Source organism: Megalobrama amblycephala, linkage group LG2, assembly GCF_018812025.1.
Source record: "Megalobrama amblycephala isolate DHTTF-2021 linkage group LG2, ASM1881202v1, whole genome shotgun sequence".
In the NCBI taxonomy this organism is placed as follows: domain Eukaryota; kingdom Metazoa; phylum Chordata; class Actinopteri; order Cypriniformes; family Xenocyprididae; genus Megalobrama; species Megalobrama amblycephala.
Genome location: NC_063045.1, coordinates 11,133,735 through 11,160,754, shown reverse-complemented (window position 1 = coordinate 11,160,754; position 27,020 = coordinate 11,133,735). Strand labels below are relative to the sequence as shown.

Sequence of the window (27,020 nt, the reverse complement as noted above, 5' to 3'; positions counted from 1 at the left end):
TATGTCTCCTTAATGGGTGTGTCAGACAAAGGAGGCATGCAAAATGTGCAGTGTTGGGAAGGCTGCAGTAATGTGTTAGGGAGCCCCTGCTCTAGAAATTCAGTACAGATTGAAAACAAACACTATACTAAAAAAAAACATCTAGAAAGGAAGGATCTGCTTCTGTATGTCTGTGACGGTTGTCCGGTTATTATGCTCTTTGTCTTGTGATTGTACAATACAAGTCTATACAAGTCTGCTGAACCACAATTTCCCAAATACAATGTTTACTGTGCATTTTGCACTTGGTTTAACACATACATTGTTGCTAGTCCATGTGATTCACTGGAACTGTTTTTCACACTGGCAATTTCCATAATATATGAGCTAATACTTAACTTTTCTTCTGTACAATCATATTGAACATCTCCTTGAAATTCTTCACTCAAATGCTTTTTTTTAATTTTCTTTGTTTGTTTTCTTCCTACACACAACATAGTTCCTGTTCTGCATGTAAATCATCATATTTCCATGACCACTAAACAAACATCGACAAAAAATGAGCAAAACAGAAGTTGACACATGACCATGTCTCTTTATTGAGCACACACACACACACACACACACACACACACACACACACACACACACACACACACACACACAGGTTTGTTTTTGTGAATTGTGGGGTCATTCCATAGGCGTAATGGTTTTTATACTGTACAAACCGTATTTTCTATCGCCCTACACCAACCCTACCCCTAAACCTACCCATCACAGGAAACTGTGCACATTTTTACTTCCTCACAAAAACTCATACTGTATGATTTATGAGCCTTTTGAAAAATGGGGACATGGGGTAATGTCCTCATAAGTCACCCTCTCCTTGTAATACCTTGTCATACCCATGTCATTATACACATTTCCTGATATGTCACAAAAATACACGCACGCACACACACACACACTCTGTATGTTGAAGGGAAAATCAAACAGCAACACATGGAACATTTTGTGATGTAAATCTTTCTCACCATCAGTGACTGTTGAGGAGGAGGAGTAATCTATCATGGAGGCTGAATCACTTTCAATGATGGGTCAAGGTTTGGCTGGTTGTCATGAAGCCCCTGCTGGTAGATGATGTAACTACACCAACATGGTCTATGAAAAGCATTACTCTCCATACAGGCCTGTGTATTCAGATCTAATACATTATCAGATAGAACTGTTAAACAAAGAAAGTAAACGATATACGTAAAATTATTAGCATTTGCCGTGTGGTTGATGCCAGATGTCGCTAGCTGAGCATAAACACATAATCATGTTTCGCTTGGTCCATTCAAAGTCATATTGTATTTCCTCCTAAGTGTAAAGGTTGAGAAGTGCCTGGACTTTGGTTTCGGTCCATCTATCACTGTTTTCCTTGTTCATAGAGTTGGCTCTATAGGCAATCTGTGTCCAGTTATCATGTCAGACACAGCAACACAGAGTCGTCCCAGAACTGGCCCACATCTGGTCCATGTGTAATCCACATGTACCAGACATGGGCTGGATCTGGGCCATACTATGTTGTTGTCTGGGAAACAATAGTGTATTTGTTATTTTGGATCTTTAATCCAGTTTTGTGGTAAAACGTCATTTCTTGAAATAATGTAGGCCTAAAATAACACTGCATCAAAGAACTTTAAGAGACAAAGACCTCAATTTGAATTGGTAAATATAATTTTAACCTTTTCAGAAATCCACATTTGAAGCTAAGTCCCTTGTGGGGAAAGTCAGTTCACGGTCATATTTGCAATGCCTCTGAGTAGATATATAAGTCTTATATATTTGAATTGGGAAATTCAGAAATCTTAAAAACTGCTTGCCATACATATATCAGCAACAAAATTTGAAATGAACTACCCCATAAATTTTGTTTCTTATGCTCAAACAGCGTTAAAACAAAAAATATATTTCAGGCTGGACGAGCCATTGCACACGTGGCTTCAAATGTTGACAAGCTCAGATGTTGGCTCCCTCTAGTGTCATGAGTTTTACACACACAAGCAAATAATCTGACTTTTTTTTAGTTATTCATTAGTCAAATAATTTCTGTATATTAGTCCATGATAAACATCTTCCTTTAAAACATGACATACTTGCATATTTGGGCTGAAGCATTAAGTTAAAATTAAAAGATTCTTTCTAGAGTTTTGTTTTGTTTGTAACACTGATATTAACACATGCTGAGCTCAGAGCAGATTTCTGCTGAGCTCAGAGCTAAAATGTAAATTACGGTGGAAAATTTTGAGCATTAGTTGCACAAACATGTCATATATATATATATATATATATATATATATATATATATATATATATATATATATATATATATATATATATATACTTGAAGAAAGTTATCCGTTAACTTCACCATTCATATACAGAAATCATTTCACTTTTAACAAGTGTTTTCTCAACATTGCATATCTAATCAACTCCTGACAAACACATTGATCATATTTTTAATTATCACTCAGTGAGTCATTTAACCATGCATCCCTTACGAAAAGAAGATATGAATGATCAATATATTAAATGATTTAATGGTATATTTGAAAATATACAGAATAATATATTGTGTTAATATATTACAATATATTGAATAATACATCAGGAATTGCCACTTTTCATATACTGAAAAATATGTGACAATATATTTACTAATATATCACAATGCATGTAATTTTATATTGAGTAATATACTTTATAATATATAAATGTATAAGTGAACAGATATGTTATTGCATGTGTATAAGTATATTGCAGATATATTTACTCATGCTGCCTGACAATTTCAAACTGAGAGTTTAAACAAAGTGAAATTTCAGCAATGAACCTCCAGCTTCACCATCGACTTCAACATCACACTCTAGAGGAATCACAACCAACTCAAATAAACACTTGTTACAAGTGAGGTCTGCAGAAGAGCATCTCTGAACGCACAACACATCCAACCTTGAAGCAGATGATCTACAGCAGCAGAAGCACCGGTGTCACTCCTGTCAGCTAAAGACAGGAAAATGAGGCTACAATTTACACAGACTCACCAACACTGGACAATAGAAGATTGGAAAAATGTTGCCTGGTCTGATGAGTTTTCAGGCAACAGATAGAAAATTATTTTGATACACAATATTAGTCTTCACTGAATGTGTTGATAGTTCACAGCTGTCTCTGTTCTGCCCACATCCAGCAATGATTTCTGTTAGATATGGAGAGAAACATTCATATCACAAATTAATAAGTAATCTGGACTATAACTAAAATGCTGTTGAATAGGATGTAACTGAAAATATCCATGAGCCGAATGATGAGTGGTTTCATTTGCGGGTCTACGTTCATTTTTCCACCAATGTGGGTGAAAGGAGCCTATAGTATACTCTGACAGAGACTCCCACAGAGTGATCAGATAAAGTGTTCACTGACCTGTGGCAGATCTCTCATCTGAAGACAGTAGATGATCTGTGTGTATTCAGACTCTGTGATTGTCAGATCTACAAACACATTAATATGTGGATCAGTGTGAGGAGAATTTGTGTAATAACATATACAGGATCTTACTGTACTCTGAAGCGAATGTGTACAGAATGTTGGTTGTTTTAATAATAATCAGACATTTAATGAACACAAACATAATTAACTTAAAATGGTCATTTTAAAAAATATATATATATATTTGCCAATCAATTCTTGCCTTTGTTTCCTGGTTGTTTACAGTTTCTGTGGTAAATCAAACCTGCAACTACAGCTATGACCACCAGCAGCAGCGGCGCTACAAGAGCTACTGCCATCATGAAACTTGAGCGTTGGTCTGTAACAGAAAATAGTCATTAGTGTTATATAAATATAATACAGTTAAATCATATATAAATCATAAATCATTATGGTTAGGGTGTTTCATTATGGAAGGTGTTTAAGTTAAGTAGCCTATTATATTTTCATGTCTATAATAATCTAATATCTAGTCATAATATCTGTCAGGTCTTACAGCTTATATTTACAACCATTAAAAATGATTTGATGAACACCATTTGTTTTACTACGTTAATTAATGTATTTCCTATTGAAACAGGATGTTTTGGTATGACAAATTTAATTTATGTACATTTTTAAACTCACACAGAGTGTGAAACCAGTTCACAAACCAGTTTGACATTATTTCTTTCATACATGTACAGAAGTTCTTGTTGAGAATCTTTATGATTAACAGATCTGGATGTTGATGTTTTATTGAAAAAAAAAAAAAAGAATTGTTGAAATTGAAGTTTGCAGTCACCATTGTTGTGAGCAGTGTCTACTTTATTTGGGCTCTTGACTCGTTAACATCAGCTTTCTCTGACTGCTGTAACTGAGTGTTTATAAAACACGTTTGTTATGGCAGGAAAAAGCCAACATGAAGTTGATCAGGTGTTTGGCTGTTGTGATGATGCTGCAATTGTCTTGGACTTGTTTAAATTACTGATCTCTTTCTTTGTTTAGTCTTTGATTTAATGGGCATTTTTTCTTTATCGATTATACTATGTCTGTGATTCAACAGCGTAAGAACCAGTAACGTTTCAGTTATTTAGGAGAATATATAAATTCTATAATGCATAAATTATTTTGAGCTCTTGCATACCTTGGACAGCAGAGACATCAACAATCAGAATATAAATCTCAACAATGGTGACATCAAACCGAACATTTTCAGTAAAATATCAACATCTAAACTTCTTTTTATTCTCAATAAGATCTTTAGTTTAAATAAAGGTAAACTGGTCAGTAATAAGTGTAATAATGTGTATTGGCTGTAATTTCTGCTCATATTTATTCCGTTCTTGTTCCTCTTTTCAGAGGTTCTGCTTGTTAACAGCAGGTGTTCATCATTAATGCTCAATCATCACTTAAATATTAACTTAATGATCTCACTGCAACACAATGTCAATGTTACTTTTACTCTGTAGTGTAGACACTAGAGGATGTTCCTGTGGGGTTGAAAGGGTTAAAGGTGTAAGATAAAAAGACACACCCACAAAAAGTATTTTATTAGTAACAAACTGTAAGTTAAAAAAAACTGTTATATGCTGGCCACACTGTTGCCAGTAGTTTACTGTTTACTGTACACTGATCATTTTGGTTTTAAATTAATCTGGTTTATTTTAATTCAAGACTCCATAGTCCAGGTTTTAGTAATCTGTATTAATCTGTGTTTCAGAAAGCTATTTTTTAAAACAGGATTAACTATTCTAGATTAAGGCCTATCCTGTCTTAATTTAAACCCTGTTCTGGAAACCCCCCCTCTGAGTGTGGACTCAAAATAAACCCTGAGCAGTGTTAATTTAACACTGGGAAATTTGCTGTGCATAAATGACAGAGTATTTTAAGATGTTTCCGCTGTTATAATGAGACAAAATCATTTAGCATTGTGCCAATTTGTGTCATGACCCCAAAACCAAAGTATGTACTGAACTGTGAATTCTGTGTACCATTACACTCCTACAAAACAGATTAACTCAAAGCAAACGTGGATTAAAAGCCACAAAATGTAACATAATTTGTGAATTAAGAGATGATGCCGTACCTGCACATGTCTGACAGAGTTGAGTGTTGTCCAGATGTTTGGTCTGGTTTCTGATGGGATTGTTGATCACACAGCTGTAGGTGTTTTTATCCTGATATTCCACCTCCAGAGGTAGAGAGAGACTGATGCTGAGATCAGACACACTGATGCTGGACAATAAACTGTTTCCTTTGTACCAGGAGAGAGTCACATGACCCACATTCACAGCTGAACACAGCAATGAACATCTGGACACTGATGATGATGAACAGTCTGAAGAGTCTCTGGTGATGGCAGGAACAGGGAGAGGAGCTGAAAAATATATAAAAAAATAGAAGTCATTGATATGTTTACAAGTAGGCCTACAACTCAATGCAGCAGTTTTTGATTAACATGATTAGTATTTACAAGGTAGCAATGTACTTAAATTAATTCCTTAAATTTTGTGTCTTTTATAATTAATTCAGCATCATACAGACGCTCATCATACAGACTCTGCCTTTGTTGTGCTATCTGTTTGTGCTATTTTTCAATTTCAGTTTCATGTTTTCAGGCAATGGTCAGACACCAGCAAACACAGTCATGGTCGATAAACAGGCAGTAGATCAGAGCAGGTGGAGAACAATCACAGATTAGAAACAAAGCAAATAGTACAAAAGGCAGGCAGCAGAGAATCATAAACGGGGAACAAACTGGGTCATAACAGGCATGCAAAACAAGAATAAATGCTCAGAAATGCAAACCGGAGTAATACAAGATTTCGCAAAGAGGAATGGTGAAGAGACCAGGGAACGGCCATGGAATGAGCAGCAGCTGAGCAATATAATCAGTGCCAGGTACGGGGCTGATGGGAAATGTAGTGTGTAAGCGTAATAGTCAATATTCGGGTGAGGGAGCCCTCTGATGGCCACAGGAGGGAATCACAGAGGTTGTCTATGTGACATAATATCTATTCTTTGCAGCTTTTCTAACAGTGCACCTAAAACTTCAACACTGTTGTTTTGCTTCCTTGTAAGCACTGGCATTTCATTCAGGAAGTGCAAAACAATATCATATTAACAATTTATTTATAAACTGCGTGTAGAAAATAGGTTTTTGTTTCACTTTGCCAGTTATTAAATACTTATGAATAACCAGATTGATCAGGAGAATCCCAGATTGATCACAGTCTGGATCATCATGGAGAGAATCACTTTACTCACCGTAGACAGTAACAATAAATCTCTTGTATAAAGTTCCTCTTCTGATGATCAGTAGTTTATAAAGTCCAGTGTGTTCAGATCTGATGTTTCTGATGGTCAGAGATCCAGTTTGACTGTCCATCTGGAGTATTTTCTCAAATATCATACCAGTGGCATCTATATAGATGTTCTGTCTGTGAATTTCAGCTATACGCACTTCTTGAGGTCCAAACATCCACAGTATATGATCATCTCTCTGTACTTCAGTAACATCAGTGTTTAGAGAGACTGAATCTCCCTCCATCACTGACACTGACTTCACTCTATCTGTGTCACCAAACACACCTGAAAAAAAAAAAAAAACACAAACAAGCTCCAATTAAGTATGATAAATAAAAAACATTCAAGATCAAATATATTTATGAGGAAGATCAACTAGAACAAAATTGCACTAAATAAATAACACCATGGAAAGAGACTTCACACTAATAACCTGTTAGTAACTGACCCTTCACAAATAAACTAATAAAATAGAAAAATGACAGGCTTTTATTATTATTATTTCTAAAGATGTTTATGACGTACCATTCAACAGCATGAAAAACAGACCAAAGAAAGATGCGCTGTGAATCATTTTTCTGAACTTCTCAAAAACTCAACAGAATACAGCTAAACATGCGTGAGAAAAAACATTTAAACTCTCCAGTATCCATTCTCTGGTCTCAGGTGTAGTTCACAAGTTCCTTCACATTTTCAGTAACAAAAATACATCCATAGGAAGAATTAAAAGCAATAAATAATCAAATGAAGATTCCATTAGGTTCACATTTTTAAGAGTTCGTTCTGAAAAAGGATCTAGGCGTAGCCTGTATATGGTGCACTCTACACACACACACACACACACACACACACACACACACACACACCCCGCTCTCTCTCTCTCTCTCTCTCTCTCTCTCTCTCGACTCTTTTTATAGTCATCAGTTTTATCTCCATTAGAACAAACAGCGCTTAGTTCTGATGAACTTTATTGTGAATCCCTATATGTTTCATATATAATTTTGTAAAATAATTTTGTCAAGAAGTAATTTTAATAATTCACCAGTTTATATACTTTCACATTAAATCTGATCTAATCTGATCATCTCAAACTGTTGCTGAGTTGTATAATTTGTAAAGGGCCCATCAATTATTTTTACAGTGCTCTTGATGCATTGGTCCAAGATTTCCAAGAAGAGTGTTTTCAGGAATGATAATATGTTTATTTACTGTAGATAAGGAGGAAACTCTGGGAGGATCCAGGGTTTATCTGGGAAGATCTCCTCATGACACGTCTTTAAACACATTTATATGAGGCATGAACAAATAAAAGTTGACTAATATTATATTGAATTTGTTGTGTATTCAATACCCATTATTCTAAGGAACTCATGTGATATGCAAATAGTAGGGACGAGGGTGAGGCACAGCAGACACAGTGGGATAAAACTTGATGCCGCTCGCAAATAGTGTCTAGGAGTTTATCCGGGATTAATGGATATAGATTTCTTTGTCTGTGCACACATTTTCAGCAACACAGCCATTTTCTTTTCTCCATAATTTACTAAGAGATTCAACCAGACTGAAACTGTCATGTAAAGGCTGATTCACACTTCACCAACAGAAGCAGATCACCAGAATACAGTTCGCCACTTCCCAGACATTCCCACATCCTACAAACACTGAATCAACATATTCATTTAATAAGTGCTGACCAACGGCAACAGGGGATCTGACAAAACCCAAACGTGACTCTCTCATTGACAGGGTCTGAATGACTGTGTTCTGCAAACCACAGAGTTTACATCAGGTAACATCAGGATGCTTCCAGGTATGGATTCAGAAATGTACATTATGTTCATATAGAGTATAGAGTATCATATAGAGTAGAATGGTAGGATGCTATTCAAACAGTGACAATGTATGACCCCTAGACCACCAAGAAACCGAAACTTTGTTCTTCTCAGTTAACATCTAGAGGGTTTTTTTCTTTCGAAACCTTGGGTTCTGGTAGGCCACCATTTCCTTCACAGCTAAGACAAAACATCTTGTAACTTTCTCACGATTGGACATGTTCAGAGAAGACAAGCACCAAACCTTAAAAAGTGTCTGTTGCTGTTGATCGGCATATGTTGGTGCAATAATAATGGGTCCTGTTCAGTTTTAACCTAAAACAACATGAAACAATCTTATAGTAGACGTACAATGCTGTTTATTACTGTTTATTACAATGCTCTCAAACTCAGACTAACACCACTGTAAGATAAACTGAACCTCAGATACTTTGATCTCCTGAGATATGGACAGCACAAACACATACAGCCATTTGTCTCCACACCCCACAGAGTGAAGTTGCAGGAAAGCTTCTTTCCATCCTGTACTTCCTTCACATTTGCTCCTTCTCCCCCACTTCCTTCCCCTTACCCATTCCTCCCATCGCTCAGTTCACTTAAAAATATTATATACAAATTATAATGTTCTGTCAAAGCAAGTGAATTAACAGTCATGTTTGGTATCGTTTGAAATGTCTCAGTGCAACTGGTACAATGGTCTCATCTACATGGAAGTAAACCAAAGGTATTAAAGGTTTTAAGAGTTTTAGAAATACTTTGGTTCCAACTGTGGGTGTGCCCCTTTCCCAGGGTCTTTCATCCAAATTACCTCCTCCACAGCAACCCACTGAGCAAATTATGTCCAGAAGACGTCTTTTTGAGGTCTTGGCTCAGGTTGAAAAGACATCCACTGAGGGGCCAGAATGAAAGTTTTTATGACGTATTTTTTTGACGTCTTCTGGACATCCGATATAGACGAACACGCAGAATCACCAAAGGAGAAAATCACAATTTTTAAGCGACCATCGTGGAGATGAGTGTTTGCTTTAGTTGAGCTCTTGACCCTTGACTTTTTATATTAGATTTTGTTTGGGCTGTTGTAACTGAGTCATAACAGCCAGACAAGCGAGGATATTGGATGATCTTTATCAATATAATGTGTGGCACAAATTGCATTCATAGTCCATATCTAATATTTTCCAATGTCTTGTACCTTTGACGGTGTTAACCGTGGTGTCACGTGGATGGGAATATGTATGGAAATGATATGCAGATGAGGTTATGCATAGTAAAACTAGGCGTCGTAAGCTCCATATATGGTGATTTCGGGGAGGAGACAGGGTGGAGATGCACATACGCACAATCTTCCGCTGACTGGGATTTATAAAGGGATTTGTGCGCAGGTTCTGGCGTACGCATGGTTTTAAAAAAAAATTTTTGTGCGTACGCAGAATCTAGCTTTTGTGCGTATGTACAATTTTAGTAGGGATCCTACGCACGGTTTTATAAATGAGACCCCTGGTCCGTGTGTAATCCACATGTACCAGACATTAGCTGGATCTGGGCCACATGTTGTTGTTTGGGAAACAATAGTGTATTTGTTATTTTGGATCTTTAATCCAGTTTTATCCTAAAATAATGTAGGCCTAAAATAACATTGCATCAAAGAACTTTAAGAAACAAGACCTCAATTTGAATTGTTAAATATCATTTTAACCTTTTTAGAAATCCACATTTGAAGTCCCTTGTGGGGAAAGTCAGTTCACTGATCGGCCATATTTGCAATGCCTCTGTCTGAGTAGACAGAGTAGAAGTCCTATGTATTTGAATAGGGAAATTCAGAAATCTTAAAAACTGTTTGCCATACATAACATTTCAGCAACAAAATCTGACATGAACTACCCCATAAATTTTGTTTCTTATGCTCAGCATTAAAAAACGTATATTTCAGGCTGGACGAGCCATTGCACATGTGGCTCCAAATGTTGACAAGCTGAGATGTTGGCTCCCTCTAGTGTCATGAGTTTTACACACACACAAGCAAATAATCAGACTATTTTGAGTTATTCGTTAGTCAAATAATTTCTGTATATTAGTCCATGATCAACATCTTCCTTTAAAACATATGACATACTTGCATATTTGGACTGAAGCATTAAGTTAAAATTAAAAGATTCTTCCTAGAGTTTTGTTTTGTTTGTAACACTGATATTAACACATGAAGAGTTCAGTACAGATTTCTGCTGAGCTCAGAGCTAAAATGTAAATTACAGAGGAATAATTTGAGCATTAGCTGCACAAACATGTCCTGTCTGACAAACTGAACAACTAACCACAGACAACGGCCGTTAGTGGTGAGATTAAAATGGGCGCCAAACATTCAGAGTCTATTTAACACTTGAAGAAAGTTATCTGTTAACTTCACCATTCATATACAGAAATCATTTCACTTTTAACAAGTGTTTTCTCAACATTGCATATCTAATCAACTGTAGAATTACAATATATTGAATAATACATCAGGAATTGCCACTTTTCATATATTGTAAAATATGTGACAGTATATTTACTAATATATCATAATGCATGTAATTTTATATTGAGTAATATACTTTATAATATATAAATGTATAAGTGAACAGATATGTTATTGCATGTATATAAGTATATTGCAGATAGATTTACTCATGCTGCCTGACAATTTCAAACTGAGAGTTTAAACAAAGTGAAATTTCAGCAATGAACCTCCAGCTTCACCATCGACTTCAACATCACACTCTAGAGGAATCACAACCAACTCAAATAAACACTTGTTACAAGTGAGGTCTGCAGAAGAGCATCTCTGAACGCACAACACATCCAACCTTGAAGCAGATGATCTACAGCAGCAGAAGCACCGGTGTCACTCCTGTCAGCTAAAGACAGGAAAATGAGGCTACAATTTACACAAACTCACCAACACTGGACAATAGAAGATTGGAAAAATGTTGCCTGGTCTGATGAGTTTTCAGGCAACAGATAGAAAATTATTTTGATACACAATATTAGTCTTCACTGAATGTGTTGATAGTTCACAGCTGTCTCTGTTCTGCCCACATCCAGCAATGATTTCTGTTAGATATGGAGAGAAACATTCATATCACAAATTAATAAGTAATCTGATCTATAAGTAAAACCCTGTTGAATAGGCTGTAACCGAGAACCAGATTTAAATTTAACAAAATATCCATGAGCCGAATGATGAGTGGTTTCATTCGCGGGTCTACGTTCATTTTTCCACCAATGTGAGTGAAAGGAGCCTATAGTATACTCTGACAGAGACTCCCACAGAGTGATCAGATAAAGTGTTCACTGACCTGTGGCAGATCTCTCATCTGAAGACAGTAGATGATCTGTGTGTATTCAGACTCTGTGATTTTCAGATCTACAAACACATTAATATGTGGATCAGTGTGAGGAGAATTTGTGTAATGATAACATATACAGGATCTTACCGTACTCTGAAGCGAATGTGTACAGAATGTTGGTTCAGCAAAATGCATGTCTTAACTGTCTTAGCTATTTTAATAATAGTCAGACATTTAATAAATGAACACACACATAATTAACTTAAAATGGTCATTTTAAATATATATATATAGATTTTTGCAAATCAATTCTTGCCTTTGTTTCCTGGTTGTTTACAGTTTCTTCTGTATATCAAACCTGCAATTACAGCTATTACCACCAGCAGCGCTATAAAAGCTACTGCCATCATGAAACTTGAATGTTGGCCTGTAACAGAAAATAGTCATTAGTCTATTATGAATATAATACAGTTTAAAATAAATCATTATGGTTATGGAAATTTGATTTAACATGTTAGGTTTCACTTAAGCATGTGTTTAAGTAAAGAAGCCTTCATTAATATTTTCATGTCTATATGATAAAGAGTCCTAATATCTGTCAGGTCTTACAGCTCACAACTTATATTTACAACCATTAAAAATGATTTGATGAACACCATTTGTTTCACTATGCTAATTAATGTATTTCCTATTGAAACAGGATGTTTTGGTAAGACAAATTAATTTATGTAAATTTTTAAACTGCCAATAAGCTTCAAGTTATTACAAATGTTATTACACCATGATTGGCTAGTCAAAAGCAGGTTGTACTTATGAATTTGGTTGTGGAATAAATGACAGAGTATTTTAAGTTGTTTCCGCTGTTATAATGAGACAAAATCATTTGGCATTGTGCCAATTTGTGTCATGACCCCAAAACCAAGTTACGCTCTGAACTGTGTAACTGTGAATTCTGTGTACCATTACACTCCTACAAAACAGATTAACTCAAAGCAAACGTGGATTAAAAGCCACAAAATGTAACATAATTTGTGAATTAAGAGATGATGCCGTACCTGCACATGTCTGACAGAGTTGAGTGTTGTCCAGATGTTTGGTCTGGTTTCTGATGGGATTGTTGATCACACAGCTGTAGGTGTTTTTATCCTGATATTCCACCTCCAGAGGTAGAGAGAGACTGATGCTGAGATCAGACACACTGATGCTGGACAATAAACTGTTTCCTTTGTACCAGGAGAGAGTCACATGACCCACATTCACAGCTGAACACAGCAATGAACATCTGGACACTGATGATGATGAACAGTCTGAAGAGTCTCTGGTGATGGCAGGAACAGGGAGAGGAGCTGAAAAATATATAAAAAAATAGAAGTCATTGATATGTTTACAAGTAGGCCTACAACTCAATGCAGCAGTTTTTGATTAACATGATTAGTATTTACAAGGTAGCAATGTACTTAAATTAATTCCTTAAATTTTGTGTCTTTTATAATTAATTCAGCATCATACAGACGCTCATCATACAGACTCTGCCTTTGTTGTGCTATCTGTTTGTGCTATTTTTCAATTTCAGTTTCATGTTTTCAGGCAATGGTCAGACACCAGCAAACACAGTCATGGTCGATAAACAGGCAGTAGATCAGAGCAGGTGGAGAACAATCACAGATTAGAAACAAAGCAAATAGTACAAAAGGCAGGCAGCAGAGAATCATAAACGGGGAACAAACTGGGTCATAACAGGCATGCAAAACAAGAATAAATGCTCAGAAATGCAAACCGGAGTAATACAAGATTTCGCAAAGAGGAATGGTGAAGAGACCAGGGAACGGCCATGGAATGAGCAGCAGCTGAGCAATATAATCAGTGCCAGGTACGGGGCTGATGGGAAATGTAGTGTGTAAGCGTAATAGTCAATATTCGGGTGAGGGAGCCCTCTGATGGCCACAGGAGGGAATCACAGAGGTTGTCTATGTGACATAATATCTATTCTTTGCAGCTTTTCTAACAGTGCACCTAAAACTTCAACACTGTTGTTTTGCTTCCTTGTAAGCACTGGCATTTCATTCAGGAAGTGCAAAACAATATCATATTAACAATTTATTTATAAACTGCGTGTAGAAAATAGGTTTTTGTTTCACTTTGCCAGTTATTAAATACTTATGAATAACCAGATTGATCAGGAGAATCCCAGATTGATCACAGTCTGGATCATCATGGAGAGAATCACTTTACTCACCGTAGACAGTAACAATAAATCTCTTGTATAAAGTTCCTCTTCTGATGATCAGTAGTTTATAAAGTCCAGTGTGTTCAGATCTGATGTTTCTGATGGTCAGAGATCCAGTTTGACTGTCCATCTGGAGTATTTTCTCAAATATCATACCAGTGGCATCTATATAGATGTTCTGTCTGTGAATTTCAGCTATACGCACTTCTTGAGGTCCAAACATCCACAGTATATGATCATCTCTCTGTACTTCAGTAACATCAGTGTTTAGAGAGACTGAATCTCCCTCCATCACTGACACTGACTTCACTCTATCTGTGTCACCAAACACACCTGAAAAAAAAAAAAAACACAAAACAAGCTCCAATTAAGTATGATAAATAAAAAACATTCAAGATCAAATATATTTATGAGGAAGATCAACTAGAACAAAATTGCACTAAATAAATAACACCATGGAAAGAGACTTCACACTAATAACCTGTTAGTAACTGACCCTTCACAAATAAACTAATAAAATAGAAAAATGACAGGCTTTTATTATTATTATTTCTAAAGATGTTTATGACGTACCATTCAACAGCATGAAAAACAGACCAAAGAAAGATGCGCTGTGAATCATTTTTCTGAACTTCTCAAAAACTCAACAGAATACAGCTAAACATGCGTGAGAAAAAACATTTAAACTCTCCAGTATCCATTCTCTGGTCTCAGGTGTAGTTCACAAGTTCCTTCACATTTTCAGTAACAAAAATACATCCATAGGAAGAATTAAAAGCAATAAATAATCAAATGAAGATTCCATTAGGTTCACATTTTTAAGAGTTCGTTCTGAAAAAGGATCTAGGCGTAGCCTGTATATGGTGCACTCTACACACACACACACACACACACACACACACACACACACACACCCCGCTCTCTCTCTCTCTCTCTCTCTCTCTCTCTCTCGACTCTTTTTATAGTCATCAGTTTTATCTCCATTAGAACAAACAGCGCTTAGTTCTGATGAACTTTATTGTGAATCCCTATATGTTTCATATATAATTTTGTAAAATAATTTTGTCAAGAAGTAATTTTAATAATTCACCAGTTTATATACTTTCACATTAAATCTGATCTAATCTGATCATCTCAAACTGTTGCTGAGTTGTATAATTTGTAAAGGGCCCATCAATTATTTTTACAGTGCTCTTGATGCATTGGTCCAAGATTTCCAAGAAGAGTGTTTTCAGGAATGATAATATGTTTATTTACTGTAGATAAGGAGGAAACTCTGGGAGGATCCAGGGTTTATCTGGGAAGATCTCCTCATGACACGTCTTTAAACACATTTATATGAGGCATGAACAAATAAAAGTTGACTAATATTATATTGAATTTGTTGTGTATTCAATACCCATTATTCTAAGGAACTCATGTGATATGCAAATAGTAGGGACGAGGGTGAGGCACAGCAGACACAGTGGGATAAAACTTGATGCCGCTCGCAAATAGTGTCTAGGAGTTTATCCGGGATTAATGGATATAGATTTCTTTGTCTGTGCACACATTTTCAGCAACACAGCCATTTTCTTTTCTCCATAATTTACTAAGAGATTCAACCAGACTGAAACTGTCATGTAAAGGCTGATTCACACTTCACCAACAGAAGCAGATCACCAGAATACAGTTCGCCACTTCCCAGACATTCCCACATCCTACAAACACTGAATCAACATATTCATTTAATAAGTGCTGACCAACGGCAACAGGGGATCTGACAAAACCCAAACGTGACTCTCTCATTGACAGGGTCTGAATGACTGTGTTCTGCAAACCACAGAGTTTACATCAGGTAACATCAGGATGCTTCCAGGTATGGATTCAGAAATGTACATTATGTTCATATAGAGTATAGAGTATCATATAGAGTAGAATGGTAGGATGCTATTCAAACAGTGACAATGTATGACCCCTAGACCACCAAGAAACCGAAACTTTGTTCTTCTCAGTTAACATCTAGAGGGTTTTTTTCTTTCGAAACCTTGGGTTCTGGTAGGCCACCATTTCCTTCACAGCTAAGACAAAACATCTTGTAACTTTCTCACGATTGGACATGTTCAGAGAAGACAAGCACCAAACCTTAAAAAGTGTCTGTTGCTGTTGATCGGCATATGTTGGTGCAATAATAATGGGTCCTGTTCAGTTTTAACCTAAAACAACATGAAACAATCTTATAGTAGACGTACAATGCTGTTTATTACTGTTTATTACAATGCTCTCAAACTCAGACTAACACCACTGTAAGATAAACTGAACCTCAGATACTTTGATCTCCTGAGATATGGACAGCACAAACACATACAGCCATTTGTCTCCACACCCCACAGAGTGAAGTTGCAGGAAAGCTTCTTTCCATCCTGTACTTCCTTCACATTTGCTCCTTCTCCCCCACTTCCTTCCCCTTACCCATTCCTCCCATCGCTCAGTTCACTTAAAAATATTATATACAAATTATAATGTTCTGTCAAAGCAAGTGAATTAACAGTCATGTTTGGTATCGTTTGAAATGTCTCAGTGCAACTGGTACAATGGTCTCATCTACATGGAAGTAAACCAAAGGTATTAAAGGTTTTAAGAGTTTTAGAAATACTTTGGTTCCAACTGTGGGTGTGCCCCTTTCCCAGGGTCTTTCATCCAAATTACCTCCTCCACAGCAACCCACTGAGCAAATTATGTCCAGAAGACGTCTTTTTGAGGTCTTGGCTCAGGTTGAAAAGACATCCACTGAGGGGCCAGAATGAAAGTTTTTATGACGTATTTTTTTGACGTCTTCTGGACATCCGATATAGACGAACACGCAGAATCACCAAAGGAGAAAATCACAATTTTTAAGCGACCATCGTGGAGATGAGTGTTTGCTTTAGTTGAGCTCTTGACCCTTGACTTTTTATATTAGATTTTGTTTGGGCTGTTGTAACTGAGTCATAACAGCCAGACAAGCGAGGATATTGGATGATCTTTATCAATATAATGTGTGGCACAAATTGCATTCATAGTCCATATCTAATATTTTCCAATGTCTTGTACCTTTGACGGTGTTAACCGTGGTGTCACGTGGATGGGAATATGTATGGAAATGATATGCAGATGAGGTTATGCATAGTAAAACTAGGCGTCGTAAGCTCCATATATGGTGATTTCGGGGAGGAGACAGGGTGGAGATGCACATACGCACAATCTTCCGCTGACTGGGATTTATAAAGGGATTTGTGCGCAGGTTCTGGCGTACGCATGGTTTTAAAAAAAAATTTTTGTGCGTACGCAGAATCTAGCTTTTGTGCGTATGTACAATTTTAGTAGGGATCCTACGCACGGTTTTATAAATGAGACCCCTGGTCCGTGTGTAATCCACATGTACCAGACATTAGCTGGATCTGGGCCACATGTTGTTGTTTGGGAAACAATAGTGTATTTGTTATTTTGGATCTTTAATCCAGTTTTATCCTAAAATAATGTAGGCCTAAAATAACATTGCATCAAAGAACTTTAAGAAACAAGACCTCAATTTGAATTGTTAAATATCATTTTAACCTTTTTAGAAATCCACATTTGAAGTCCCTTGTGGGGAAAGTCAGTTCACTGATCGGCCATATTTGCAATGCCTCTGTCTGAGTAGACAGAGTAGAAGTCCTATGTATTTGAATAGGGAAATTCAGAAATCTTAAAAACTGTTTGCCATACATAACATTTCAGCAACAAAATCTGACATGAACTACCCCATAAATTTTGTTTCTTATGCTCAGCATTAAAAAACGTATATTTCAGGCTGGACGAGCCATTGCACATGTGGCTCCAAATGTTGACAAGCTGAGATGTTGGCTCCCTCTAGTGTCATGAGTTTTACACACACACAAGCAAATAATCAGACTATTTTGAGTTATTCGTTAGTCAAATAATTTCTGTATATTAGTCCATGATCAACATCTTCCTTTAAAACATATGACATACTTGCATATTTGGACTGAAGCATTAAGTTAAAATTAAAAGATTCTTCCTAGAGTTTTGTTTTGTTTGTAACACTGATATTAACACATGAAGAGTTCAGTACAGATTTCTGCTGAGCTCAGAGCTAAAATGTAAATTACAGAGGAATAATTTGAGCATTAGCTGCACAAACATGTCCTGTCTGACAAACTGAACAACTAACCACAGACAACGGCCGTTAGTGGTGAGATTAAAATGGGCGCCAAACATTCAGAGTCTATTTAACACTTGAAGAAAGTTATCTGTTAACTTCACCATTCATATACAGAAATCATTTCACTTTTAACAAGTGTTTTCTCAACATTGCATATCTAATCAACTGTAGAATTACAATATATTGAATAATACATCAGGAATTGCCACTTTTCATATATTGTAAAATATGTGACAGTATATTTACTAATATATCATAATGCATGTAATTTTATATTGAGTAATATACTTTATAATATATAAATGTATAAGTGAACAGATATGTTATTGCATGTATATAAGTATATTGCAGATAGATTTACTCATGCTGCCTGACAATTTCAAACTGAGAGTTTAAACAAAGTGAAATTTCAGCAATGAACCTCCAGCTTCACCATCGACTTCAACATCACACTCTAGAGGAATCACAACCAACTCAAATAAACACTTGTTACAAGTGAGGTCTGCAGAAGAGCATCTCTGAACGCACAACACATCCAACCTTGAAGCAGATGATCTACAGCAGCAGAAGCACCGGTGTCACTCCTGTCAGCTAAAGACAGGAAAATGAGGCTACAATTTACACAAACTCACCAACACTGGACAATAGAAGATTGGAAAAATGTTGCCTGGTCTGATGAGTTTTCAGGCAACAGATAGAAAATTATTTTGATACACAATATTAGTCTTCACTGAATGTGTTGATAGTTCACAGCTGTCTCTGTTCTGCCCACATCCAGCAATGATTTCTGTTAGATATGGAGAGAAACATTCATATCACAAATTAATAAGTAATCTGATCTATAAGTAAAACCCTGTTGAATAGGCTGTAACCGAGAACCAGATTTAAATTTAACAAAATATCCATGAGCCGAATGATGAGTGGTTTCATTCGCGGGTCTACGTTCATTTTTCCACCAATGTGAGTGAAAGGAGCCTATAGTATACTCTGACAGAGACTCCCACAGAGTGATCAGATAAAGTGTTCACTGACCTGTGGCAGATCTCTCATCTGAAGACAGTAGATGATCTGTGTGTATTCAGACTCTGTGATTTTCAGATCTACAAACACATTAATATGTGGATCAGTGTGAGGAGAATTTGTGTAATGATAACATATACAGGATCTTACCGTACTCTGAAGCGAATGTGTACAGAATGTTGGTTCAGCAAAATGCATGTCTTAACTGTCTTAGCTATTTTAATAATAGTCAGACATTTAATAAATGAACACACACATAATTAACTTAAAATGGTCATTTTAAATATATATATATAGATTTTTGCAAATCAATTCTTGCCTTTGTTTCCTGGTTGTTTACAGTTTCTTCTGTATATCAAACCTGCAATTACAGCTATTACCACCAGCAGCGCTATAAAAGCTACTGCCATCATGAAACTTGAATGTTGGCCTGTAACAGAAAATAGTCATTAGTCTATTATGAATATAATACAGTTTAAAATAAATCATTATGGTTATGGAAATTTGATTTAACATGTTAGGTTTCACTTAAGCATGTGTTTAAGTAAAGAAGCCTTCATTAATATTTTCATGTCTATATGATAAAGAGTCCTAATATCTGTCAGGTCTTACAGCTCACAACTTATATTTACAACCATTAAAAATGATTTGATGAACACCATTTGTTTCACTATGCTAATTAATGTATTTCCTATTGAAACAGGATGTTTTGGTAAGACAAATTAATTTATGTAAATTTTTAAACTGCCAATAAGCTTCAAGTTATTACAAATGTTATTACACCATGATTGGCTAGTCAAAAGCAGGTTGTACTTATGAATTTGGTTGTGGAATAAATGACAGAGTATTTTAAGTTGTTTCCGCTGTTATAATGAGACAAAATCATTTGGCATTGTGCCAATTTGTGTCATGACCCCAAAACCAAGTTACGCTCTGAACTGTGACTTCTGTGTACCGTTACACTCCTACAAAACAGATTAACTCAAAGCAAACATGGATTAAAAGCCACAAAATTTAACACAATTTGTGAACAAGAGATGACGCTGTACCTGCACATGTGTGAGTCTGACAGAGTTGAGTGATGTCCAGATGTTGAGTCTGGTTTCTGATGGGATTGTTCAGCACACAGCTGTAGGTGTTTTTATCCTGATATTCCACCTCCAGAGGTAGAGAGAGACTGATGCTGAGATCAGACACACTGATGCTGGACAATAAACTGTTTCCTTTGTACCAGGAGAGAGTCACATGACTCAAATCCATCACTGTACACACCAATGAACAATTTGATGATGATGATGATGATGAACAGTCTGAAGAGTCTCTGGTGATGACAGGAACAGGGAGAGGAGCTGGAAAATATAAAACATAAAAGTCATTGACATCTTAATAAGTAGGCCTACAACTTAATGCAGCAGTTTTTGATTAACATAATTAGTATTTACAAGGTAATGTATTGAAATTAATTCATTCAATTTTGTGTTTTCTATAATTCAGCATGAACCGCTCATCAGACTCTGCCTTTGTTGTGCTAGTTTTCAATTTCATGTTTTCAAAAATGAAGATTAGGTTTAGATGAAAGGAACAAAATCTCCCTTCGATTTTACTGGTGCTTTCAAAATGTAACATACATTCTGTTGTATTTGCATATTGAATTGGGTTACACTTTATTTTACAGTATGTGTACTTACAGTGTACTCACCCAAAAAAGTACTGGGTAATATAATGTAACTAAATGGGTTAAGGTTAGGTTAGGTTCAGGGTTAGTACCTATAGTTATAACTCAGTTATTGTAATTGCTATAAGTACATAATATGTATATGTGGAACAGGACTGTAAAATAAAGTGCAACCTTGAATTGCATATTGTATTATGATTGGTTTTCATTCTTATATTAGTTTATTCATCTGAAGTGCATTTTTCTATTAATCTCTATTCTTTACAGCAACTTCCTTCAGGAAGTGCAAAAGAACATCATATTAACAATTTATTTATAAACTCAATGTAAAAACTCGGTTTTGTTTTTCACTTTTGCCAGTTATTAAGTACTTATGAATAAGCAGATTGATCAGGAGAAGTTTGATCACAGTCTGGATCATCATGGAGAGCATCACTTTACTCACCGTAGACAGTAACATTGAATCTCGGATATGTAGTTCTTCTGATGTTGCTGATGAAGATCTGTAGTTTATAAAGTCCAGTGTGTTCAGATCTGATGTTTCTGATGGTCAGAGATCCAGTTTGATTCTCCATCTGGAGTCTGTCTCTGAAACTCTCAATATTAAATAATTTGATGTTCTGGTTATATATTTCAGCTATACGTGCATCTTGAGGTCCAAACATCCACACTATCTGATCATCTCTCTGAACTTCAGTAACATCAGTGTTTAGAGTGACAGAATCTCCCTCCATCACTGACACTGACTTCACTTCATCTGCCTCAACTCCAAACACACCTGAAGAAAAACACAAACAAGCTTTTTTTAAGTAGGATAAATAAAAAAACATTCAAAATCAAATATATTTATGAGGAAGATCAACTAGCACAAAATTGCACTAAATAAATATCACCATGGAAAGGGACTTTAACTAATTAACAAACTAATAACCAGTTAGTAAGTGACCATTCACAAATAAACAAATAAAATAGAAATATGACAGGCTTTTATTATTATTATTTCAAAAGATGTTTATGACGTACCATTCAACAGCATGAAAAACAGACCAAAGAAAGATGCGCTGTGAATCATTTTTCTGAACTTCTCAAAAACTCATGAATGACATGCGTGAGAAAAAACATTTAAACTCTCCAGTATCCATTCTCTGGTCTCAGGTGTAGTTCACAAGTTCCTTCACATTTTCAATAACAAAAATACATCCATAGGAAGAATTAAAAGCAATAAATAATCAAAATGAAGATTCCATTAGGTTCACATTTTTAAGAGTCTGTTCTGAAAAAGGATCTAGGCGTAGCCTGTATACGCTACACTCTACACACACACACACGCACACACACACACACACACACACACACACACACACACCCCTCTCTCTCTCTCTCTCTCTCTCTCTCTCTCTCTCTCGACTGTTTCTATAGTGATCAGTTTTATCTCCACTAGACCAAGCAGCGCTTAGTTCTGATGAACTTTATTGTGAATCCCTCTCCTAATTCCTGTTCATTCAAAGTAGATAATAGTTTTTATATTTAATATATAATTTTATATATTATATATAATCTTCTAAAATAATTTTGTCAAGAAGTATTTTTATTTTAATAATTTACCAGTTTACATACTTTCACATTAAATCAGCATGCTTTCTTCTCAGTTAACATCTAGATGTTTTTTTTCTTTTGAAACCTTGGGTTCTGGTAGGCCACCATTTCCTTCACAGCTAAGACAAATCATCTGGTAACTTTCTCACGATTGGACATGTTCAATCAGCAAGAACAAGAGCCAAACCCAACAAAGCGTCTCTTGATCGGCATATGTTGGTGCAATAATAATGGGTCCTGTTCAGTTTTAACCTAAAACAACATGAAACAATCTTGAAGTAGACGTACAATGCTGTTTATATATATGTGGAAATGCAATTAGTGGCCAAGCACAAAATGTTTTCTGTTCATAATCTCACAGTGGCTCTCAAACTCAGACTAGCGCCACCATCAGGTCAAAAATATTTACAAACCATTGAAAGTTTTCTGGTCTTTACCTTTTGAAAACTGTTTCCCCCAACGTCCCAAAACATTTGATAAACATTTAAACCTTCACCATTCAAATGCACCAGTCCTGATCAAATGGATGTATTCAAAACAAACTGCTATGATGACGGTGAAGCTGTAGCATGTTTCCATATTCTTATATCAAAACATGCCCTGAGCAGCCATAGTAAATATCACTAAACAATCTATTTTCATACCAATCTTTTACCTGCACTAAAATATGCAATCTATTTCCCACAACGTTCTGACAACATTAGTTTCCAGTGAAGCTCAGAGTTTCATAAGAGCTATGAACAGACGCAGCTCTTCACCCACTCATACACCTTATACACACTAACACTCAAGTGCACTCTTGTGTGCCCAACAATAGGTACACCAAAATACCACCTGCTGCATTCAACCAACAACAACAAGAAACACTTGATAGCCTTTACTGACCTAAATAGTTCTGACTTCTGACCACAGGTAGCACTCTGACAAACCGAGCTGCCAGTAAAGACACAAAGAAGCTCATGTTCATACATTTAAAAAAGAAGCCTTCTGCAAAACTGCGTCAATGCAAAAGCATCATGAGAAAAAAATGTTGTGATAAGTATGTCAAGTTTAATATTATTTTACTAAATACTGTAATTAAAGCTGGAGCGCTAACACTGCAATAACTATATGTTCAGCAGATGAGATATATACTTTTTAATGACTTATATATATTCTGTATATACGCAGAAATCATTTCACTTTTAACAAATGTTTTCTCAACATTGTATAACTAATCAACTCCAATTATAATCAATTATACAATTTTTGTAAATTTTGAACACAAAAAAAGTTAAAGATAGCAGCTTTAAAGTACCCCTGCGATTTTAAGTTAATAAGTTAGGTCAATAATAAAATTGTCAGTAATAATAATAATAATAATAATAATAAAGTAAGTTCATAGGTCTGTGATGTCAAACAAACATAAAATATTTTCTTTTATCTTTTTTTTTTTTTTTTTGGCAATTGTTTTATTTTGATTGATTTTTATTTAATAGCTTTTCATTAAACTCATGAACCCCAGTCTGGGAAACCCTGATGTGATTTAATATTTAATGCACTTCATGTTGTTGATAACAAAGAATAGAATATATTTACTTTCTCTCTGTATTTTTATATCAGCATATAAGATAATCATATTCAAATCAATGTGATAAGTTCAAAAGTAATCTAAACGTAATCAAAAAGTAGTCAGATTATATTACCTTAAATGTGATAATTAATTGATTGCCTTACTAACAATTTTTGTCATGCAATTTGAAATCAGTAACCGACTACAATTTGTAAGTGCACTGCACTCAGATGAGCATTATGGGGTGTTCACACAGAACTTGTGTCCCTATGCATGTTTTTAATTGTTTTTCTATGTAAATATGCTCTACGGAAGAGGATTAGGGCCAAGCAATAATAAAAAAATAAAACCATCTCGAGATTGAAGTTGTTAAATTTTGAGAAAAAACTCGTTAAATTTCGAGAAAAAAGTCGAGATAAAATGTTGAGAATAAACTCGTTAAATTACGAGAAAAAAATCGTTAAATTTCAAGAAAAAAGTCAAGATAAAATGTTGAGAATAAACTCGTTAAATTACAAGGAAAAAACTTGTTACATTTCAAGAAAAAAGTCGAGATAAAATGTTGAGAATAAACTCGTTAAATTACGAGAAAAAAATCGTTAAATTTCAAAAAAAAAGTCGAGATAAAATGTTGAGAATAAACTCGTTAAATTACGAGAAAAAACTTGTTACATTTCAAGAAAAAAGTCAAGATAAAACGTTGAGAATAAACTCATTAAATTACGAGAATAAAGTCGTTAAATTACGAGAAAAAAGTCGTTAAATTACGAGAACAAATTCGTTAAATTATGAGAAAAATGTCGTTAAATTTCGAGAAAAAAGTCGAGATAAAATGTTGAGAATAAAGTCATTAAATTAACGAATTTATTCTCGTAATTTAACGAATTTGTTCTCGTAATTTAACGACTTTTTTCTCGTAATTTAATGAGTTTATTCTCAACATTTTATCTCGACTTTTTTCTCGAAATTTAACAACTTTAATCTCGAGATGGTTTCATTTTTTTATTATTGCTTGGCCCTAATCCTCTTCCGTATCTAGATGTGTTTTTGATCTTTGCAGAAATCTGTCAGAGGCCCATTATGGAAATAATTGGTATATGGTTTTATATCTGTCTGTAACCCCCTCTGGTGGTGTTTGTTTAATATAAACTCAAGAACCTCCAGCTACAGAGGAGTCACAACCATCATGGGGTTTAGGGAATGGTCCGAAAAATAGAAATTATCCAGTGAGCGGCAGTTCTGTGTGAAAATGCCTTGTTGATGCAAGAGGTCAGAGGAGAACGGCTAGACTGGTTTGGGCTGATAGAAAGACAACAGTAACCCAAATAAACACTTGTTACAACTGAGGTCTGCAGAAGAGCATCTCTGAACGCACAACACGTCGAACCTTGAAGCAGATGATCTCCTGTCAGCTAAAGACAGGAAAATGAGGATACAATTTACAATTGACTCACCAGCACTGGACAACAGAAGATTGGAAAAACGTTGCCTGGTCTGATGAGTTTTCAGGCAACAGATAAAAAAAAAATTATTTTGATACACAATATTAGTCTTCACTGAATGTGTTGATAGTTCACAGCTGTCTCTGTTCTGCCCACATCCAGCAATGATTTCTGTTAGATATGGAGAGAAACACTCATATCACAAATTAATAAGTTATCTGATCTATAAGTAAAACCCTGTTGAATAGGCTGTAACCGAGAACCAGATTTAAATTTAACAAATTATCCATGAGCCGAATGATGAGTGGTTTCATTCGTGGGTCTACGTTCATTTTTCCACCAATGTGGGTGAAAGTAGCCTATAGTATACTCTGACAAAGACTCCCGCACAGAGTGATCAGATAAAGTGTTCACTGACCTGTGGCAGATCTCTCATCTGAAGACAGTAGATGATCTGTGTGTATTCAGACGCTGTGATTTTCATATCTACAAACACATTAATATGTGGATCAGTGTGAGGAGAATTTGTTTATTTAACATCAATATCAGACACTCATCCTGCTCCGATCAGCAGTTATGAGTAAATAAAGCAAAGTTTTCTTTGACATCAGAATGGGTTGTACTGCCATCTAGTGGAACATGATGGCAGACAATGTACAACATTTGAAGTTTAAATGACTTATTGTAAGTGTACCATCTGTTTTCATAAAATTAATAACTTGTAAATAAACATGAATGTAAAATTTTAGTTGCATTTACAATTGAATACTTGGTTTTAACATAAATTACAGCACATATTTGAACATTTTTCACCCAGAAAGTCTCATTAAATGAATCATTTAATGAATTAAGTAATACTTGCCCTCTTGTGTTGTTTGTTTGCAGTTCCTGCTGTTAAAGTATTTCACCAACACAACTACAGCTATGACCAGTATCACTAAACCAGCTGATATCAGTGGAATAAGACGTGACTTCTCAATGACATCTGTATCTGTAATGAATGAAGAAAAAAACAGTAATACATATACATGTAATTGATTATTGCAATGACTCAAACAAGCCACCATAGAACGCTGTAGATCTCAATATAAACTATCATCATGAAATAAAGATATTTGATATGATGGAAACAGAAAAGACAAAATACAAAAGAAATGTTAATGTCTAAGTGACAATGTGAGTTCACTTGAGATCACACTTTTTAAAAAAAAAATCTTTAGTTAAACCTCATTTAGATAAACCAGCACAACAGTTGTGTTACCCTGCTGTATGTACAATTATTAACATCCAACAAAAACTACTAAACAACTCTGACGTACCTTCACATGTATGACAGAGTTGAGTGATGTTCAGATGTTGAGTC

At 35.4% G+C, this 27,020-nt stretch overlaps 5 protein-coding genes across 9 annotated transcripts in view; all 5 read right to left on the bottom strand.

Annotated features, from left to right (window-relative positions):
* LOC125263588 overlaps positions 1-27,020 on the bottom strand; it is a 378,279-nt gene that overhangs the window by 223,973 nt on the left and 127,286 nt on the right. The gene's annotated exons all lie outside the window — the stretch shown is intronic.
* The window catches only part of LOC125263570 (SLAM family member 5-like), a 148,288-nt gene that overhangs the window by 110,565 nt on the left and 10,703 nt on the right, over positions 1-27,020 (bottom strand). The gene's annotated exons all lie outside the window — the stretch shown is intronic.
* Positions 2,548-12,836, bottom strand: LOC125263586 (SLAM family member 5-like). 2 transcript variants are annotated; one of them, XM_048182641.1, is made up of 7 exons: positions 11,972-12,836; positions 11,572-11,726; positions 6,766-7,089; positions 5,585-5,875; positions 3,719-3,835; positions 3,451-3,518; positions 2,548-3,226 (listed from the first exon to the last, which is right to left on the bottom strand). In XM_048182641.1, exons 3-7 carry the CDS (start codon positions 7,046-7,048, stop codon positions 3,167-3,169), a joined length of 819 nt encoding a protein of 272 aa, XP_048038598.1. In that variant the 5' UTR covers positions 7,049-7,089; positions 11,572-11,726; positions 11,972-12,836; the 3' UTR covers positions 2,548-3,166. The 2 variants fall into 2 exon arrangements, with proteins under 2 accessions (XP_048038598.1, XP_048038597.1); XM_048182640.1 differs by lacking the exons at positions 11,572-11,726; positions 11,972-12,836 and adding an exon at positions 7,330-7,619.
* LOC125263000 lies at positions 11,667-15,052 on the bottom strand. The gene is made up of 6 exons (XM_048181834.1): positions 14,763-15,052; positions 14,199-14,522; positions 13,018-13,308; positions 12,321-12,389; positions 11,972-12,039; positions 11,667-11,726 (listed from the first exon to the last, which is right to left on the bottom strand). The coding sequence occupies exons 1-6, from the start codon at positions 14,809-14,811 to the stop codon at positions 11,667-11,669; spliced, it is 861 nt and encodes a 286-aa protein (XP_048037791.1). The 5' UTR covers positions 14,812-15,052.
* LOC125263584 (SLAM family member 5-like) lies at positions 14,390-26,521 on the bottom strand. 4 transcript variants are annotated; one of them, XM_048182639.1, is made up of 7 exons: positions 26,076-26,521; positions 25,670-25,828; positions 21,513-21,845; positions 20,442-20,741; positions 19,712-19,822; positions 19,405-19,472; positions 17,521-19,159 (listed from the first exon to the last, which is right to left on the bottom strand). In XM_048182639.1, the coding sequence occupies exons 3-7, from the start codon at positions 21,799-21,801 to the stop codon at positions 19,100-19,102; spliced, it is 828 nt and encodes a 275-aa protein (XP_048038596.1). In that variant the 5' UTR covers positions 21,802-21,845; positions 25,670-25,828; positions 26,076-26,521; the 3' UTR covers positions 17,521-19,099. The 4 variants fall into 4 exon arrangements, 3 of the variants coding, with proteins under 3 accessions (XP_048038596.1, XP_048038595.1, XP_048038594.1); XR_007183848.1 differs by lacking the exons at positions 25,670-25,828; positions 26,076-26,521 and adding an exon at positions 14,390-14,522 and having other exon boundaries at positions 19,005-19,159; positions 21,513-23,784; XM_048182638.1 differs by lacking the exons at positions 25,670-25,828; positions 26,076-26,521 and adding an exon at positions 22,091-23,783.

What these genes read in the sequence shown, in the direction of transcription:
- LOC125263584 (XM_048182637.1), bottom strand. Translation starts at nt 21,897, where the DNA reads ATGTTTTTTTATTTATCCTACTTAAAAAAAGCTTGTTTGTGTTTTTCT. An exon ending in ATTCAATGTTACTGTCTACG is followed by an intron (nt 20,742 to 21,512) that starts GTGAGTAAAGTG and finishes TATATTTTCCAG; the next exon opens with CTCCTCTCCCTGTTCCTGTC. An exon ending in TCAGACTCACACATGTGCAG is followed by an intron (nt 19,823 to 20,441) that starts GTACAGCGTCAT and finishes TTTCTGTTACAG; the next exon opens with GCCAACATTCAAGTTTCATG.
- LOC125263000 (XM_048181834.1), bottom strand. Translation starts at nt 14,811, where the DNA reads ATGATTCACAGCGCATCTTTCTTTGGTCTGTTTTTCATGCTGTTGAAT. An exon ending in ACTCTGTCAGACATGTGCAG is followed by an intron (nt 12,390 to 13,017) that starts GTACGGCATCAT and finishes TTTCTGTTACAG; the next exon opens with GCCAACATTCAAGTTTCATG. An exon ending in GGTAATAGCTGTAATTGCAG is followed by an intron (nt 12,040 to 12,320) that starts GTTTGATATACA and finishes ATGTGTTTGTAG; the next exon opens with ATCTGAAAATCACAGAGTCT.
- LOC125263586 (XM_048182640.1), bottom strand. Translation starts at nt 7,378, where the DNA reads ATGATTCACAGCGCATCTTTCTTTGGTCTGTTTTTCATGCTGTTGAAT. An exon ending in GTTTTTCATGCTGTTGAATG is followed by an intron (nt 7,090 to 7,329) that starts GTACGTCATAAA and finishes TTTTTTTTTCAG; the next exon opens with GTGTGTTTGGTGACACAGAT. An exon ending in ATTTATTGTTACTGTCTACG is followed by an intron (nt 5,876 to 6,765) that starts GTGAGTAAAGTG and finishes TATATTTTTCAG; the next exon opens with CTCCTCTCCCTGTTCCTGCC.